This window comes from Peromyscus californicus, unplaced genomic scaffold (genome assembly GCF_007827085.1).
Source record: "Peromyscus californicus insignis strain IS unplaced genomic scaffold, ASM782708v3 Scaffold_19__1_contigs__length_69161282, whole genome shotgun sequence".
NCBI classification, from domain to species: domain Eukaryota; kingdom Metazoa; phylum Chordata; class Mammalia; order Rodentia; family Cricetidae; genus Peromyscus; species Peromyscus californicus.
Window position 1 is genome coordinate 24,483,043 of NW_026294491.1, and position 17,856 is coordinate 24,500,898.

The following is a 17,856-nucleotide window of genomic DNA, read 5'->3' on the forward strand; positions in this document are numbered from 1 at the left end:
CTGAGGAGACAGAAGAATGAACTAAAGGCAAATCCAACAAAAGCAACTCAAAAGTTGAGTGACAGTCTCGGGGCTGCAGGCCCTGGGCTGGCTAGGCCTTTAGGAATGAAGAATGGACACAAATGAGCTGGATTTTCATGCTTGGTGGACGGTGAATGGGGGAGCATCTTTTAAAACCCTATCAGGAACTCTTTGGATTGTCATTAGATCTGGAGACAGCCAAAGAGGGAGGGGTCCACTGAATCTGGCCTCCTGGGTGTGAAAAGACCCTGATATGCCGCTGGTGTTGGCGGCTGGCGGCGGTATGGGGGGGGTGAAGTGGGGGGGGGGATGCTCAGGGCTCCCTTTGCTGAGCTGCGCACACCAGGGCCCCTCAAAGGTTTCGGTAAATTATTTGGCATTTCAAGGGTCCTTGAAATTCAATGGTAGGCTCCCTCTTCTCTCAGTAGACCCCACACTGGAGCTAGGAAGGGCAGGGAAAGCTGGGGTGGGCTCTGGGTTTCCGGCTCCTTGTGGGGTGACCAACCATCCATGTTTGCCTGGCACAGGGGGCTTATGGTGCCCATGTCAGAAGTCCCAGAAAAATCAGGATGGTTAGTCAGCCTCGGGTGGGATATGGTGGGGATAAGAAGGGAGTTATTGTCAAGTCGTTAGATGTGAAAATGGCTTGGCCTTTGTGTTTTTATTTTTATGTCCTTACGGGGCTAGGAATTGTAGCTCAGGTAGTAGAGGGATTACCCAGCATGCACGAAGCCCTAGGTTCTATCCCCAGGTGTGGTGTGTGCTCCTGTAATCCTGGCATCGGGAGGTGGGGTGGGAGAATCACAAGTTCAAGGTCATCCTCAGCTACGTAATGAGTTGTGAGGCTAGCACTGGCTGCATGAGACAGTGCCCCTAAAAGGGTTTTTAATCTGAAAATAAGACACTAATGTATCTGTGGGTGACAGATATCTGGGCTGTCTCTGCAGGTTGAGACATGGCTGCAAGTAGATGAACCAAGGTTGGCTTCGAATCAGTGGCCATGGGGAAACTTCTTTACTCTCCCATGCCCTCCAGCCCCTCCTGCCTCTCCTCACTGATTTTAGCACGTAGAGACTTAGGAGCATACACGAAGACATAGCAGTCTATTTTCCGTGCACTTGTGTCCACTTGAAAGTGTCCAGAGTCAAAACTTGTAAAAAGGAGAGGGAAATCGGGCCATCGTGGAGAGGGCAGTGGCTCTGGGTGCAGAAGGCCTGGGTATGAGTCCCATGCCACCTCTCCCTGGGGAGCCAGTATCGTGTCCCTTAACTGTCCTGCCTCCATTTCATTTGCAGAATAGAAAAGAGAACTCTCGCTCTAGACTCATAAGCAGAAAGCACTAGTATTGCCTCAAATACAGTATACCGCAGTAACAGTGAGTCGGATACAGTATACCCCAGTAACGGAGAGTGGGATACAGTATACCCCAGTAACGGAGAGTCAGATACAGTATACCCCAGTAACGGAGAGTGGGATACAGTATACCCCAGTAACAGTGAGTCAGACACAGTATACCCCAGTAACAGTGAGTCGGATACAGTATACCCCAATGACAGTGAGTCAGATACAGTATACCCCAGTAACCGAGAGTCGGATACAGTATACCCCAGTAACAGTGAGTCAGACACAGTATACCCCAGTAACAGTGAGTCAGATACAGTATACCCCAGTAATAATGAGTTGCCATTAAAAGTTTTTAATGTGCATTTTGGAGGGATACCATGCCCTTCAGCCAGAACCCTTCTGAACTTGGCTTCCAGGCTCCCGGAATAAGCAAAAACCCTGTGGGACAGGCTAGCTACCAAGATCAGCCTCACCTACACAAGAGACCTAGGTGGGCTACTCGCCTTCCCTGAGCTGCAGCCTGCATAGAGTAACTCCAGCATGTCTCCATGTGGAGAGTGCTTGCCTGCTTCTTCCAGGAAAACTCAGCACCTCAATAGTCTACTCAGGGATCAATTTCCTCCCTGCTTCTGCCAGCCAATCAGGAGGCAGGACGTCAGGTCACAGTGTCCTGGCATTTCTCTGAATGCTGAGCATGAACTCAAGAACGGGGCGGAGCACCCCCCAGAGAAGCAAGAGCACACACCTATGCACACACATAAAAGGTGCTCACACTTGGGGTCCAGCGAAGAGGCGGCAAAACCCAAGATGCAAAAAGAGGAGACAGGGGGGCCTGATTAGCTGATTGGGGGCCTCCCTGATTAGCTGATTGGGGGCCTCATGAAGCAGAGCTAAGCACAGTTGTGAGAGCTAAGGCAGGGGGATGTCAGCACTTGGAACCAAGCTCTCTGCTGAGAACCTAGTCCCAGATAGTAGCAAGAAGACACTTGCTGCTCTTCTAGGGGCCTACACCAAATCACCTGGACACAAAGCCAAGAGCTGGCCTTCTGGGGCCGGAGAAATAGCTCTGCTGTTACAAATAGTACAAATCATTAAAAAGTTGCGAGTTTGGGTGCCAGAATTCACACTGGGCAGCTCACAATGGTCTGTAACTCCAGCTCTAGAGGATCCAGGTCCTTATTCTGGCCTCTGCCCTGCACTGACACACAGACACAGACACAGACACACGCAGGGTGGGGTGTGTGTGTGGAGTGGTCACTGGAACGGGAATCACGGAAGCCTTGTGTGTCGGCACAGGTGCTGATGCCTGTTGGATGCTGTCCCTGTGTCATTTAATTCTGACAGTTATGCTGTGATAACTGCATATATTGATACCTTTCACCATTGACTGACCTGGTCAGACCCTTGGGTGGGTTCCGTGCCACACTGGGAAGAGGAGGAGGTGGAACTAGAACCCCAGCCTTTGTCTTCACAGGCAAGACTATCAACGACCATCCTCACGTCTTGTTCAGTTCACACGGAGCGCAGAAAGGACAGCAGGGAAGGACACACCACTGGAACTGTGCGGCTCCTGGGTTGCTCCAGTGTGACCCGTGGAGGAACGCTGAGGGTGTGGCAGGGACCTGTGTCAACCGTGATCGACTCTAGGGTAGTAACTCCCGAATCTGGGCAGTGGGTGTGCGAGAGAATTCATAAAGCTCCTCTCTCTACACATTTTTCCAGGATAAATCCGATGGGCTCTGTTCCTTATCCTTGCTGCCCATCACTGGGTGATTGTGAACGTGTTACTGAACTTCCCTGAGGCTTCATCTCCACACAGGTCCATGTCCCATCTGCCCTAACTCACTGTGGGACTGCAGTATTGCTCAGGCTATTCCTGAGGTGTGTGGAGAGTGTAGCAACACCTGGATCTGCCGGGATGCAGGTCCCCATATTTCCGAGAGAGCTTCCAAACTCCTTGTACCTGGTGAGCACACTCCTATCTCCTACTCCCTAGGGAAAAAAAATCTGGCTGCCTATATGTTTGGTCTGTGTTCAGACTCCTAGTGTGTGTGTGTGTGTGTGTGTGTTTGTGTGTGTGTGTGTGTGCATGTGTGTGCCCGTGTGGCATATACATGTATATGTATGTATATTTCTCATCCCACCTGTGTGGGTTGCCTCCTCTCTTCTTCCAAGTCGCCACCTGTTCATTCCTCATTCAAAAGGGGCCCGGGAGTGGGGGTAGCAGGCAGAAGAGTGGTGTCCAGACCCCAGGGCAGGCAAATGAGACTCTGGGCCTCCCAAACACTGAGGATGATAAATGGGGTCCAAGTCTTTCAGGCTTCATTATAGAGTCGCCATGGGTTTGCCCAAACCATGGCAACCGATTCAGGCAATGACTAACCTAATAAAGGGAAGGCGAAGGGGGAAAAGACGCATTCAAGACCCCAAGTCAGGCCCTGGTTCTCCAGAGGCAGTAAATTTTCTTCAGTGGGGTGTTGTGTCCAGGCCCCAGACATCCTAAATCTCTGCCTCAGGGGTGGGGGCAGGGAGGCCTGTGAAAGCAGTGAATGGATGTCCATGATCAGTGCAGGAGCGTGGGGTGGGGTGGGGTGGGGTGGGGGTGGGGTGGAGATGGGCATTCAGTGTGGCAGGCCTGGCATTCTGGGCCTTCTGTAGAAGTCACCCTGAACACTGGGGGATAAGGAGACACTTGCTTCAGGCTCAGGAGTCAAAGAAAATACCTGGATGTCCTTTATGTAAACTCTAGTATGCTTGCCTCAAAGAGTCCAAGTGTGCATGTACGTGTGCGTGTGCGTGTGTGTGTGTGCACGTGTGCACGCACGCACACGCAATGGTTGCACATGTGAAGGTCAGAGGATAACTCGAGGAAGCCAGTTCTCCCCTTCCATCTCTACATGATGAGCTGGTTGGGTTTTGTCAACTTGACACAAACCTAGCCACATCTGGGAAGGGGGGATCTTAATTGAGAAATTCCTCCTCCACAAGATTGGCCTATAGGTACGTCTGTGGGGGCATTTCCCTGATGAACAATTGATGTGGGTGGCACCACCCAACCCGCTCCAGGTGGTGCCATTCCTGTGCAGGTGATCCCGAGCTATATAAGAAAGCAGGCTGAGCTAGCAATACGGAGAACAAAGAACACCTTTAATCCCAGCACTCGGGAGGCAGAGGAAGGTGGATCTCTGTGAGTTCGAGGCCAGTCTGGTCTACCAGAGTGAGTTCCAGGCCAGTGAGGGCTACATAGTGAGACCCTAGCTCAAAAATACATACTTACATAATACACACATACATTGTTCTTCCATGGTTCCTGTTTCAGTTCCTGCCTTGACTTCCTGTCCTGGCTTCCTTCCATGATAGACTATGATGGGGAGTGGAAGCCACATGCACTGTTTCCTCCTTCCAGTTGCTTCTGGTCATGGTCTTTATCAAAGCAATAGAAAAGTAAGTAAAAAGTGAGGCTCTCAGAGAACTCAGGTTGTGAAGCCTGAACAGCAAATGCTCTCACCTACTGAGTATTCTTGCAGGGTGGGGGTAGGGTGGTGGGGGCACTGTAGCCAAGATTTCAGCCACCATGAATGTGATAGACATCTCATGATTGCCCCCAGGGACCTCTGCCTCCGAGTCCGCATTCCTTTGTGCAACCCCACCCCTGGGCAGTGGGCAGGACTTCCTGGATTTCTTCTTGTGAGCTGAATGTTGCAAAGGTAATGGATTGTCATGTGTAGACTGTCATGTGTGGATGGTCACATGTGGATGGTCACTTTGGTGTGCGTAATAAAGTCTTGATATCCACCTCAGGCAGGCCTGGAACTCTCGCTCTTTCTGCCTCAGCTTCCTGAGTATTGGGGTTACCTGAGCTGGGTACCCCCGCCAGGGTTACCACCCTTTAAATTTAGTTACAAAAAGCCTGTAACCTCTGTCTTGGGTGCCGCATCCTTTTTGATGCTTTCATTAGGTGAACCCGAAGAACACCTTTAATCCCAGCACTCGGGAGGCAGAGGAAGGTGGATCTCTGTGAGTTCGAGGCCAGCCTGGTCAACAGAGTGAGTTCCAGGCCAGTGAAGGCTATATAGTGAGACCCTAGCTCAAAAATACATACTTACATAATACACACATACAAGAAAGTCAGTTGCCATAGTCTGAGCTATCCTATGTGACCAAAACTATGTGAGAAGGACCAGAGGAAGCCGTCTATCCCAAAGTCAGTGACGAGCTAAAGCATTCTTCCCAACAACCTCAGATGAACTGAATGTTGGCCACAGCCACACAGATGCATGTAGATGTGGCTTCTCCTCCAGTCAGTTCATCAGGCGAGAGAGAGAGAGCATGCCTACTTGATGACCTTAACTACAGACCCTTAGATGCCTTGAGCCAGAGAAGCCCAGATAAGCCACACGTAGGTTCCTGACCCTCAGAAGTGGCGTGTGTGCACTGTTGCTGGCCTTCAGAAGTTAAGTGTTGTGTAGTCTGTTATACAGTAATAGATACCTAATACAGACGCATGGAGTGGTTTGGCTCCGTGCATCTCCATGACCACTAGTCCGAGTGCTTGGTAAACCACACCACCCCTCTGGTTAAGGTGGGAAAGTCATTCCTAGCCCATGCTTTCTCTGCTAGTCATCGATAGGAATAAGAGGAGATGAGGGAGGTACCATAGTGGAGTCTTGTCAAGTCGCTGGCATCACAGGGAGTGCGTGAACACACCTGCCGTCTTACCTCATCCGACTCCATGAGCAGCTGTGGTTTTCACCATCTTTATAGCTTGAGAAACCGAGGCTTGGAACAGCCAAGTAACTTGCCAGAGTTGATGGGATTATGAATATCAGAGATGAGATAAATTGGCAAGCCCTTCTCTTCCCATTGGCTCATTGAGATGATCTCAGAAGGAATCGGCTACATGATGGCATTGTTATTCTTGAGTTCAGAAACACCATAGTCGCCGTGAGAACCCAGGTTTACTAAGGCAGATAAGGTCTCTTCTAAAATAGGTCCACGGACAGGCAATATTGGTGATTCTTGTACAGAAGAAAATATGAGTCAGCATAGGTCTTGTGTCTATACATGAATCATCATCTCCCTCGTTTATTCAACAGATATTCATTGGTGTTGATGTGCTAACCAGTGGGTGGAAGGCTGGAAATTCCTAAACAAACAGATCCACCAATCCAATCTGGAATTAGAATCAGTCTGTAGAGGACAACAGGCCCACACCTCCACTGTTTACAGTATCTGAGATCTGAACACAAGCGCTCACCAACTGAGGAATGAATAAAGTGTGACATATATCCACAGAGGAATAACATACAGCAACACAGGGGGTACAGGAGAACGGGACACTGGGTAAAATAGGTCAGGCACAGAGAATCTGTGTGTGATCTCGCTCATATGTGGTACTAAAAAATGCCATCTCAAAGAAACAAGACTAGAGAGGTGGGGACCAGAGAATGAGGAGGTGGCATGCGAAGATGTTGATCAAAGGGTGGGAGGCTTCAGCTAGACTGGAAATTCGCTTCAGAGAGATGGTGTGCCTGTCAGGTGACCCCAACTGTCCCACAGTAAGCGATAACACATTGCATACTTAAGAACAGACTTTTAGTATTCTTAGTACACACACGCACACACATACATCCATGCATATGCACGTGGGTGCATGAACACACACACACACGCATGCATGCATACGCACGTGGGTGCATGAACACACACACACACACACACACACACACACACACACACACACACACGGGCCAAGGAGATGGTTCAGCAGGTAAAGGTACTTGCCACCAAGCTTGAGGACCTGAGTATGATTGTTGAGACTCACATGGTGGAAGCAGAGAACTGACCGATTTCCACAAGTTGTCCTCTGACATCTACATGGGCTATGGCATGTGTGCACGTGCCCACCCACCCAAATAAGTAAATGTCATTTAAAAAATAATACATTGATGAAGTAAGTGATGAGTATGTTAGTTTACTTTATTGACTCTACAGTGTATACATAGATCACAGTGCCTCATGTATGTACATATTTATGGGTAGTCACACTCATGGGGTCTTCTAGAAGTATCAGGGGGAGGGGAGAACCATACAGAGGAAGTTTCCACACTGGAGGCTTGAGGAATGGGAAAAGGAGACAGGTTTGGGACAGACAGAAAATACTAGAGGGAAAGCACAGAATGAGTGTCTGTGTGTGTCAAAGGGAACCTCTGACAGGTCAGTATTTCTGGAATTGAAGGCAAGGCACTGTGAAAAAAGAATGAGGGGCTGGAGAGATGGCTCAGCGGTTAAGAGCACTGACGGTTCTTCCAGAGGACCTGAGTTCAATTCTCAGCGCCCACTTGGTGATTCACAACTGTCTGTAAGTTCCAGGGAATCTGGCGCCCTCTTCTGGACTCTGTGGACCCCAGTCATGATGCACATGGCACTCAGATATACATGCAGGTGACACCCATATGTATAAAATAAAACTAAAAAAACCAACTTAATAAAAAAGAGGAGGAGGAAGATGTGAAGATGCTGATCCAAAGATACAGAGTTTCAGCTGTCCTAGGTTAGTGATAATGTGCATTGCACACTTTAAAACCAGTGTGTCAGCTCTTTAGTCACAAGTGTACATTCTGGTATGATAAATCAAAGAAAAAAAACCCCAAAAACCAAAAAAAAAAAAAAAAGAAAAAAGAAAAAAACCCAAAAAAACAGAACATGTGTTACCCAGCACAGTCCTGACCTCAAACCAGAATCCGGTCTTCAATTCTCCAAGCCAAATACAGTACAATCTCTCATCTAGCTAGACCAAACCTTGCCATCATGTCCTCCTAGTCTGAGGAAATAAGTGCCATGCGATGCTACAGGGTTGAAGCACGAAGACTGTGGGTGAGCCTGGTCTGTGCTTAGCTTCCTTTCCCACTGGTGGAACCCACAGTGATATAACCTCAGTCTTTTAGTTGTCGAGTATCTGGGAACTGACGGAAGATAAAGACAGAAGGATTTCATAAACAGTGGCATGAGCCGGGCTACCCACCCACCGGGAATGCTCAGCTTGGGGAATTCTTGGTGAGGTTCTCACACAACTTGGCCAAAGTCTGTACCCTGAAAGGCAAGGTAGCCAGTCTCCACTTGGTGGATAAAGAAAGACCGAGAAACGGGTTCGTATTCCTACTGATAGTGAATCAGCTGGGAGCCAGACTCAGAGTCACATCGGTTCCCATCACTCTACTTTTCCATGCTAGAATGTGAGCTTTCCATCATGAGAGGTGGAAGCTACAAGAAGATGCTGAACAGGAGAGCAGCAAGGTCATTCTGCATATTGGATGGGACTCTGATTGGTACAGGAGTATGGAGGGTACAGGTTAGAGGAGGGGAACTGAGTTAGGTCACCTCTCCATGTGAGGGGGGAAGAGTTGAACTGAAGGGAAAGAAGCGTCCACGTGCAAGAAAAGGTGGGCAGTGAGATGGCTCAGTGAGATGCCTCACAGGTAAAAGATGCTTGCCGCCAAGCCTGACAACCATGAGTTCAATCCTCAGGACCCACAGAGGAGAAGGTGAGAACTGGCTTCTACAGACTGTCCTCTGACCTCCACACATGCACTGTGTCCCCACACAGATGGAAAGATTCATGTGTGCACATGCTCTAATTCAACAGGTGAATGTAACTTTAAAAACTAAAAAGAGGGCTGGAGAGATGGCTCAGTGGTTAAGAGCACTGGCTGCTCTTCCAGAGGTCCTGAGTTCAATTCCCAGCACCCACATGGCAGCTCGAAACTGTCCATAATTCCTGTTCTAGGGGATCCGACACCTTCATACAGACATACATGCAGGCAAAACACCAATGTACATAAAATAAAAATAAAGAATTAAAAAAAAAAACTAAAAAGAGAAGGTGGACCAGGAAGACTTGAAGGCTACCCATGAAGTGGCAGTGAGGGAGGAAAGTCTAGAAGAATATAGATTTCTACTCAAAACAATGCTACTTAGTACCCAGGAGGCAATATTAATTCGAGGGGGGGATGCAGAGGAATTCCATTTGGGGCATCTTATTTGGAGTCCCCAAGGGGCAGCTGTACATATATTTCTGGGGCTCAGGAAAGGTTACTGGGATGTGGTGTGTGACCTTTGTGCCAGTCTACAACAAGCAGGGGTAGAGAGCAAATTCAAACTCACTGTCCCCCTCCTCCCTCCCAGAAAGGAATAGAAAGACTTGATACAAATTTAGAAAATAATGGGTATCATATATTAGAGCTTGGAAGACAAAACAAGTATACTTAATGAATACAACAGCCCAGTTACATGGCTATTAGCCATTGTCTCAGCTTCATGAACAAGGAAAATAGGCTTTAAGAAGATAAAGGGGGCTTTAATGCAAAACCACTAATTAGCAGCAGCATCAGGATTTGAACCCCTGTGTCTGAGTCTAAAGCTCTGCTAGCCACCTCTCTGCCACTGTGTTTCTGCACTTGGAAGACTTTCTTTTACTCTTCTTCTTGGAATCATTAAAAACGTCATTGTAACTCAAAGATAAAACACATATTGAGGGAAAAGTTTTCAAACAATGCCTGCCAGCTAGGGGTTTCCCTAGACCAAACTTGCAACATTGTTATGTCCTAGACTTCTTAGATGCTGTTGGAATTTTCTGAACATGTTGCTCAACTCTAGCTTCTAATTTGGTGTGTGTGTGTGTGTGTGTGTGTGTGTGTGTGTGTGTGTGTGTGAGAGAGAGAGAGAGAGAGAGAGAGAGAGAGAGAGAGAGAGAGAGAGAGAGAGAGAGAGAGAGAGAGATTGCTAGGGCCACACAGTCAGCTAGTAACAACAGAGCCCATACTCTCCCACTTAGGGATGCTTGGCAGTTCAATGTCCCTAGGACTCCATCCTGGAAGCATGGACTAAAGGGGTAGGCAGAGAGTTTTCTGGGCTAAGGACAGGACATGCCCAGGAGCATCTTTTGTGCTAGGTCAACGCGGCTGTTTCAGCACCATGGCCAGGGGCATGCTTAAGGCTTCAGGATCTAAGCACTCGCCACTGAAAGTCAGCTGTGCAGTGACATTTCATCAGTCGGTCTTGGACCAGGGATCTCGGAAGCAGAGGTGGTGGACAAGACCTGGAAGTTGGCCAGGAGGCCTAGAAATTGGATGGAGCATGCACAAAGGAGCTTCTGGACCTTACTGGAACCCCGGGGGAACTTGGCTGGACTCCAAAGACTTGTCCTCTGGCTCCTGCTCCTCTTCTATCTAAAGGCACAGGGTGAAAAGCACCAAACTACTAAACTAGAGCCAGTGTCTCAAGTCTGTTTCCTCCCACAGTGAGTGACCAAATGACCACGGGCCATATGCAAGTCACTTCTGGGATCGATGTTCTCCTGAGTGAGGCCATTCATCTTGCCCTGTACGCTGGCGTTATGAGAGTGCCTGAGATGGGTGCCTAGCCTCAAATCCCCTATAGTCTATCCCTGTGCCTGGCCCCTGGAAGGTAGGTCAGCAAAGGCCAGCTCCTGCTTTTTTCTTGAGCACTGCTCTGCCAGGATTTTGAAGGTTGCTGTATAGTGGGGAGGGGGGGGACTCAAAAGAGAAATGTTGCCTAAGTGTAGTTAGATTTGTTTGTTATTTATTCTGTAAACTACTCCATCCCATGCCTTCCCACGTTGACCTTGGTGCTAGGGACTTCAAGGTGTTTTACACCATTTCTGGTGGGAGTGTGGGTGAGGGGTGGGGGGAGCTGTAACTTCATTCTTTATGAAGCATAGCCTTCTCTCTTGATCTCCCAGAAATCTAGTGAGTGGTTTTTTAGAAACTGTCTCTAAGTTCTTTCTGTTTTGATTTAGCTGAGGCTTGGAGACTTGTCCAAGGTCACACAACTCTGTAGCGCAAAGGGGAAGGGTGCTCCCAGTCCTGCTTGCTTTTGTACCAGCCCAGTGGCCTGACTCCCAGACATTAGCATTCCAACAGCTCTGAGTTGCTTTGTCCTCCGACCAAGGCCGGCTGGGGGTTGGGGGGAGGGGTGGGATGGGGGCAGGGCACCATAAATCTACCTGCTTGTGTGTGCTGAAGGGGTTGGGGGGGTGGGGTTGAGTCCAAGATTCATGTGCTGTTCTGGGAGCTTGACTTGGATTCAAACAAAAGCAGGAAAGGATGAAGATTCACTCTACCCACGGGCTTTTCCTGACAGGACTTGGGATCTTGTCAGGGTCTCTGGGAGCTGGGGACTGATGGTGACCCCAGACCTCAAGACCAACCAAAGAAGGAGTTCCCAGCAGATGCACTGAGCTTTAAAAGCTGTAAAACATCGAATGTCCAGAGAGGCGAGAGGCAAGGTTGTTTTGTAGTTAGATTCGCCACTCTCATATTTCCAAGAAGGGCGCTTCAGTAAGAAGCACACACTGATGCCGCTGTCCAAGCTACAGGACCCCAAATTTTGCAGGAATTCAAATCCAATCCTAAACCCACATCCACCCCCTCCAGACTTGGAGAATAAGCCAGAAAGCTGTGAAGTCAAATCCACACTTAACTCTGGGTAGCAGCTGAGCCAGAGTGCTTAAATTGTACACGTGGACACTCACGGGGCAGAGGGTGAGTCTGTGTCTGTTCGCCTACTCCCCTTAGAGAGCGCTTGGGAAATCTGACAGCGGGTGCCCCTCAGCCTTCTCCATTGTCCAGACACTATCCACTTCAGACAGTCCCTTGTACCAAAGGAGCTCCCACCCACCCTAGAGAAACACTACTTTCCACAGTCTGATGCAGGAAAAGATATCTTTCTACTTCAGTAATTCTCCATATTTTTAGTTGTGCTCCCCCCACCCCGACCTCCTTGGGCAAGTCTGCAGTGCGAGCCCAGGTACTAGTCCCACCCACCACTTATGGCTCATATCTCACGTAAGAATGTTTCTTTGGTCTTGAATGATTTTGCCTATATCTGTGCTACTGTCCCAGGAGGCTGGGGAACCTTTCTGCTTTTCAGATCTGCCTGTACCCCTCCCCCTCCCAATGCCCGACACATAGCCGACTTGGTCTGTGCAGCACGGAGCTGTTGACACCCTGGGCAGTGCCCCAGGTGGAAAGTTGGCTGTTGTTGAGGTCTCCAATAACCGATTAATCTCCTCCTCCCACCAACGGAAACAACGCTCTGTTCATTCACTTGTTTGCAGTGTTCCCTTCCGTCCCCGCAACCCCGTCCTTGATAAGGAAGACAACTCCCCTGAGCTTCCTTCAGGAACTTGGAAATAGAGGAAAATGTTCAGATTGAGAGGGGGGAGGGCATTAGAAAAACACAAGAGGCATTAGCATCAGAGCCTGAGAAACTGTCACCTGGGAGCTCTGGGACAGAAACCACCTACACACATCACAGATCAGTCGCTGGCAGCATCCCACCTGGGTGGGTTCACTTTTTCTTCCCCCTCTGGGTGGGTCCCTGTTATCTGCCCTCCATTTTCTTGGCCCCAAGGGGTAAGCTGTGCCGTTTTCTTCTAGCTCAGCGGAACTTCTCCGAACGCCACGCCTCAGTTCTCTGCGGGCACCTCCAGGACAGCCTTCACCTTTACCGTGAGCCAGTCTCCAGCCACCTAGAGAGCTGGAGAGCTCGCTCACTGGGCTGAAAAGCCAGGGTACTCTATGAGCCAATACACAGTCAGTCAAGGGCACAAGCTTCTAGGGGAATAGAGATCCCAGCTGGACTCTTTACCTTCTCTGCTAAACTGCTTGAAAATGTGGTTTTTCTTCTGGAGGGCGGAATTCCTGGGGGTGGTGTTCTAGGGACTCCTGTGTTAATTCTAAGTTATCACTCTCTCCCTTTCCTAAGGGCAGTGTAGTTCTAAATCGGGCAGATAAGTGTGTGGGGGTTAGGGGCTTATAAAATCACTAGCCCAGTTAGAGATTTGCCTTTCTTCTGAACTGCTGTTGGAAACAGGCAAGTCTCAGAGAAAACAAGACTAATGACTTCTTAAGAGACTTCCTATACTTCGAAAATGACCTGCCCTACCTCCAGTCCAGCACCCAAGGGAGAAGTCCCAGAACCCAGAAAATCCCCATCTCACTCCCGGGAATGGAATTGCCCTACTCATCCCAGCCGTGGCTACCACCCTTTCCTCCCCTTCTCTCAGCACAATGGAGTTACCTTTCTGATCCGTCTTTTATTAGTTAGCTCAAAGTCTCAATCACCAGTCCCTGATACTCTTACGTACAAAATATAAATTTTCCTACCATGAAATAGCATCAATAAATACAAATGTGTAAAATGGGGGAGGAGGCATATAATTTACCATAACAAAATTCATTTCACAAGGCATTATATCATTTACAAACTGATTTTTCCTTTTTTCCTTTTTTAGGGAGACAAGCAGCACTCCAGGAGCCTGTCCCCTGCAGCTCACATTTCAGACACAGGAGCCAAGCCTCGAGGAGATGCTCTCAGCCACAGGCCAGGACCTCCCCTCGGGGGAGGGTAAAGACTCAAAAAGTGCAGAAGGAGAAGGCAGATGATCACCTTCGTGGATTAAGGCAGAATGGAGAGGCCCGGAAACCCTGTATTTGATGGGCAGCAGAGAGGATGAGCATTGTCTATGGAGCAAGGTAGGTGAGCAGGAGCTAGATGAGAGAGCCAGTGCAGTGAGACCCAACACTGGATTAGGCCACCCTGGAGAAAGCGATGGTCAGAGGCTGACAGATTTGAAAGAGAGCAGGGTCACCAGGAAGTGTGGGAGTCTCCAACTGTGGGGTGCTACCATTCTCATCCGCTTTGAATGAGAGTTTGAGGTTGCTGCACAGAGGAGATTTAAGAAGACAGCAGCCCGCAATGCCCGCTGTGCATGGGCAGCAGCTGTGCATGGGCAGCAGCCAGGGTGCTGCGAGGAGAGCCTGGTTGAACCAGTGAGTGGGCCAGGGATCCAGCTAGTGAGAGCCAGAAGGAGCAAGGACGCTTGAGGGCCTCCACTACTGCCCACCTCAGCGGCTCTGGCCTCCTCCCTTTCCTCCAGCACCCACCACCCAGAGCCAGACAGGTCTCTTCACAAGAAGTCTGAGAACACCAGTGTGCCCGGGAGCAGACAGGAGGGGGAGCTGGGCACCTGCAGGCCAGGGAACTCCTCCAGGGAGGCGGTAGGGCTCAGGCTGCCAGCTTGAGAAACTGGGGAGTAGAGAGAGCCCCAGTCCCCGTTGGAGCCACCTCCCGGGCTGCCCAGCTCCCCACAGGGCACAGGGGGCTCCGGCCCGTAAAAGCTGTGGTCCGCTATGCGCAGCGTCTGAGTCAGTGCCCAGATGTAGTTGTGGGCAAAGCGCAGCGTCTCGATCTTTGTAAGCTTGGCGTCATCCGGGAAGGTGGGCAGAACACCTCGCAGCGCGTCCAGTGCCGAGTTGAGGTTGTGCATGCGATTGCGCTCCCGGTCATTGGCCTTCTTGCGCCGGGTTCGTCGCTGCTTGCTCAGTGCCAACTCGCTCTTGAGCCGGTTGCGCCCTCCACGCCGTGCGCGGAGCTTCCTCGAGGTCCCTCGGCCATCACCTGCTTCTGCTTCGGAGCAGTCCCTCGGCATGAGAGTGGGGCTTGGTGGGGTGGATTTGGAGCTGAGCACTTCATTGTCCGAGGCTCCGGAGAAAGGCTGCTGGATCTCTCGGGGCACTTGGATGGTGGGCGCACCCAAGGGATGAGGCGCCATCCTGTGGTTTGGGAAAAAATGGAAGGGTAAGAGTGAGACATTCTTTGCTTTAGAGGCCACCCCACGCGGGATTGGGGTACCCGCTGCCCCTTGTCTATCCCTTGGTGGTTTCTAATTGTTACCTAGTCTTCCGGACGCAAAAGAATAGAGAGCGCTGGGTGGGTCAGTGTCAAGCAGCAGTGGACAGCTGAGTGCCTCTGTTCGCTCCGAAGTTCTGCTGAGCGGCAGGCGCCCTCGCCTGGAATTAATTGCGTCCGGAAGCAGAAGAGAAGCGCCTAGGGGGTCCCCGGCCACCGCCGCTGCAGCGTTGAGACCCAGGGAGATTTCCTGAGCTACAAGTCGTGTGCCCCTTGGCACGCTTTATCTGCTCGGCCCGGGCCAGGAGCGTGCCTGCCCCGCGGCTGCCTGCGCCACCGACCAATCAGCAGCGGGGGCCCAGGGGCCGCGCCACGCGAGCCCGCTCCTCCCACCCCCTCCCACAGCCCCCCCACCCACGCAGCACAGCTGGATTCCGGACAAAGGGCGGGGGGGGGGGAGCAGTGCTCTGTTTGCTCCCCCCTCCCCCATCGCGGGCTCGGTCCCAGCAACTCTCGGTTCCTCAAAGAGCCTCGCCCAGCCAGAAGAGCTCGGTCTGGCTCAGGTCTGGCCGCCTCGGACAGCCTTGCTTTTTTCTTCTTTCTCCCTGGCATCTATCCAGATCCTATCTTGGTAGCGTGAAGGAGGTTTGGGGGTGCCTGTAGGGAAGACCTCTTCTTTGAGTATTTACACATGGGGACTTTTGGTTCAGAGACGGAAGCGGTTTGCCTGAATCAACCAGCGATCTAGGAGTCAAGTGTCTTGACCAGCAGCTTGGAGGAGCACCCATTCGTTCTAAGTTGCCACCCAGCTCTCTGGCACTGTGGGTCAGGATAAGAAACGTGTGTGAGCAGCGTTTTACAGACTCTCTCTATTCTGGAAGGGAAGACAGAGTGACTAGGGAAGGCCCTGCTCAAGTCCTTTTTACTCGGGAGTCCATCACTTGGCGATGTCCAGGTCCAACGACACCGACTGAGATGCTGCCCCCCAACTCCCAGACCAGAGGTGGAGAACCTCCACCAAACTCCGCATCTGAGACACCAGAGTCCATTCCCGAGGCGAGGGTGGTTGTGGAGGGAGTGTAGAGGGGACATCCCACTGCTTCCCCTCAGGGACAGTATCCTGGGGTTGCGGAAGGCCTGACCCGAGAGGCAGGTGATGTGAAGAGGTCAGGAGGGGCTTATTCTCGGCTAGCCTTTTTGTCTTTTCAATGCCACGACGTGCAGACACAAGGAGAAAAGCGGATCTACTTTCTGTCCCCCCCTTTGGTCCTGTCCAATCACAGGCCAGAGAGGGCCGGCAGCTTCACCTAGTCCAGCCCCCCACCCCTCCCCCGCCCCCACATCACTCCTGAACTGTGGGTGAACACAGGGCAGGGATTCTCCCAGCCTTCTGGTGTGTCCCTCTGAAAGCTATCTGGAAATCTTTCCTGTGGGTCCGAAGATGTAGTCCTTTCTTCCCTGCAGACCCGCCCCTCTTGTCCCCGCCTCGGACACCCCGTGGTCTTCTGTTTCCGGTCACTCAGGGTGAGGGGTTGTGGCTTCCGCCGCTCTCGCTCTCTCTACTGTGCTGGGTACGCGGCTGCGAGCTGGGAGTGAAGTCTCTAGGCAGTAACTCTATGCTTTCTAGTGTGTCCTCTTACTCCGAGACTCCCGGAAATTGCAGAAGGGGCCATGCCTTGGCTGGGAGACTAAGGGATGGGGTCAGGGTCGCGGTAGGTCTGTGGCTGGGCTCTAGTGATGGCCCCTGGCTGCCTGGGATGCAGGGGAGGGGAGGGAGCCGCACAACATCTCCTGGGCAGAGGGTGATTGATTTACTTGGGGCAGGAGGGGGTTGTAGGACTGGGTGGGAGCAGTGGCGCTTTCCCCATGGATTCTAAATGATTCTGAGTGAGGAGGGGGATTCCTTCTTCACTGCTGAGAAATTGAATCTGGAGACAAGGCCAGCCTATCCTGTGCGCAGGGTTCCCAGGCTCTATCTTTTGCTTTAGATCTTGCTTTAGGTCATGCCTTGCTTCAAGCTTGTCCTCTGGTCCCAGGAACGGGGACTCAGAGCCCTTTTACAGATGGAAAAGCCAAGTCCCTGAGAAGGAAGTGACTTGCTCAAGATCACACAGCAAATCTTAACAGAACTGTGAAGAATTCAGAAGCTAAGCCTCTTCTTAGTCCTAGATACCCTCCCCCCACAACCCTCGCTCATTGCCATGATTTGGTTTGGGGGGAGAATGAGAGACCCCAAAATGCAGAGAACAGAGAATGTTCTGAGTCTTTGAAGACTGACAGGATCAGACTAGTATAGAAGTAATGGTCCACCCTCCTAGGAAACAGAACCAACACCAGGCAGGGTCAACCTCTCTGTTCTTCTGTCCCAGACCAGAGCTTTGCTTGAATTATCCCCTCCTCCCGCCCTGAAAAAAAATTAGAAACTGGGAAAGTGACTTAAAAGGCGTTCCTAAAGTCCTGAGGCCCAATCAGGCTCCATGGAGGGAACCCGGGTTACAAGGGGACCCAAGCGATCATGAGTGTTCCCCCCCCCCCCGCCCACCCCCCGTTCCTGAAAAGCAACCTACATCTGTGACTCTCATCTATCCTGTGGCTGTAAATGGGGATGGGACTTGTCCTGGCTGGGTCCTGCCCTGTGAGTCTGATGGGCTTTGGCTAGAGCGCAGAGCTTTCCGTGCCAGGGAGAATTCTGAGGGTTCTTGGCAAAATTTCTTGACAGGCAGAGACCCTCTTGGAACTCTTGTGCAGGCTCTCTTTGGTTCAGGGCCCTTCTGGGCT

General features: G+C 50.9%; 1 protein-coding gene across 1 annotated transcript; it reads right to left on the bottom strand.

Annotated features, from left to right (window-relative positions):
* Positions 1 to 14,356: 14,356 nt before the first annotated feature.
* Positions 14,357 to 15,001, bottom strand: Neurog3 (neurogenin 3). The gene has a single exon (XM_052743932.1). The coding sequence runs from the start codon at positions 14,999 to 15,001 to the stop codon at positions 14,357 to 14,359; it is 645 nt and encodes a 214-aa protein (XP_052599892.1).
* Positions 15,002 to 17,856: the final 2,855 nt, after the last annotated feature.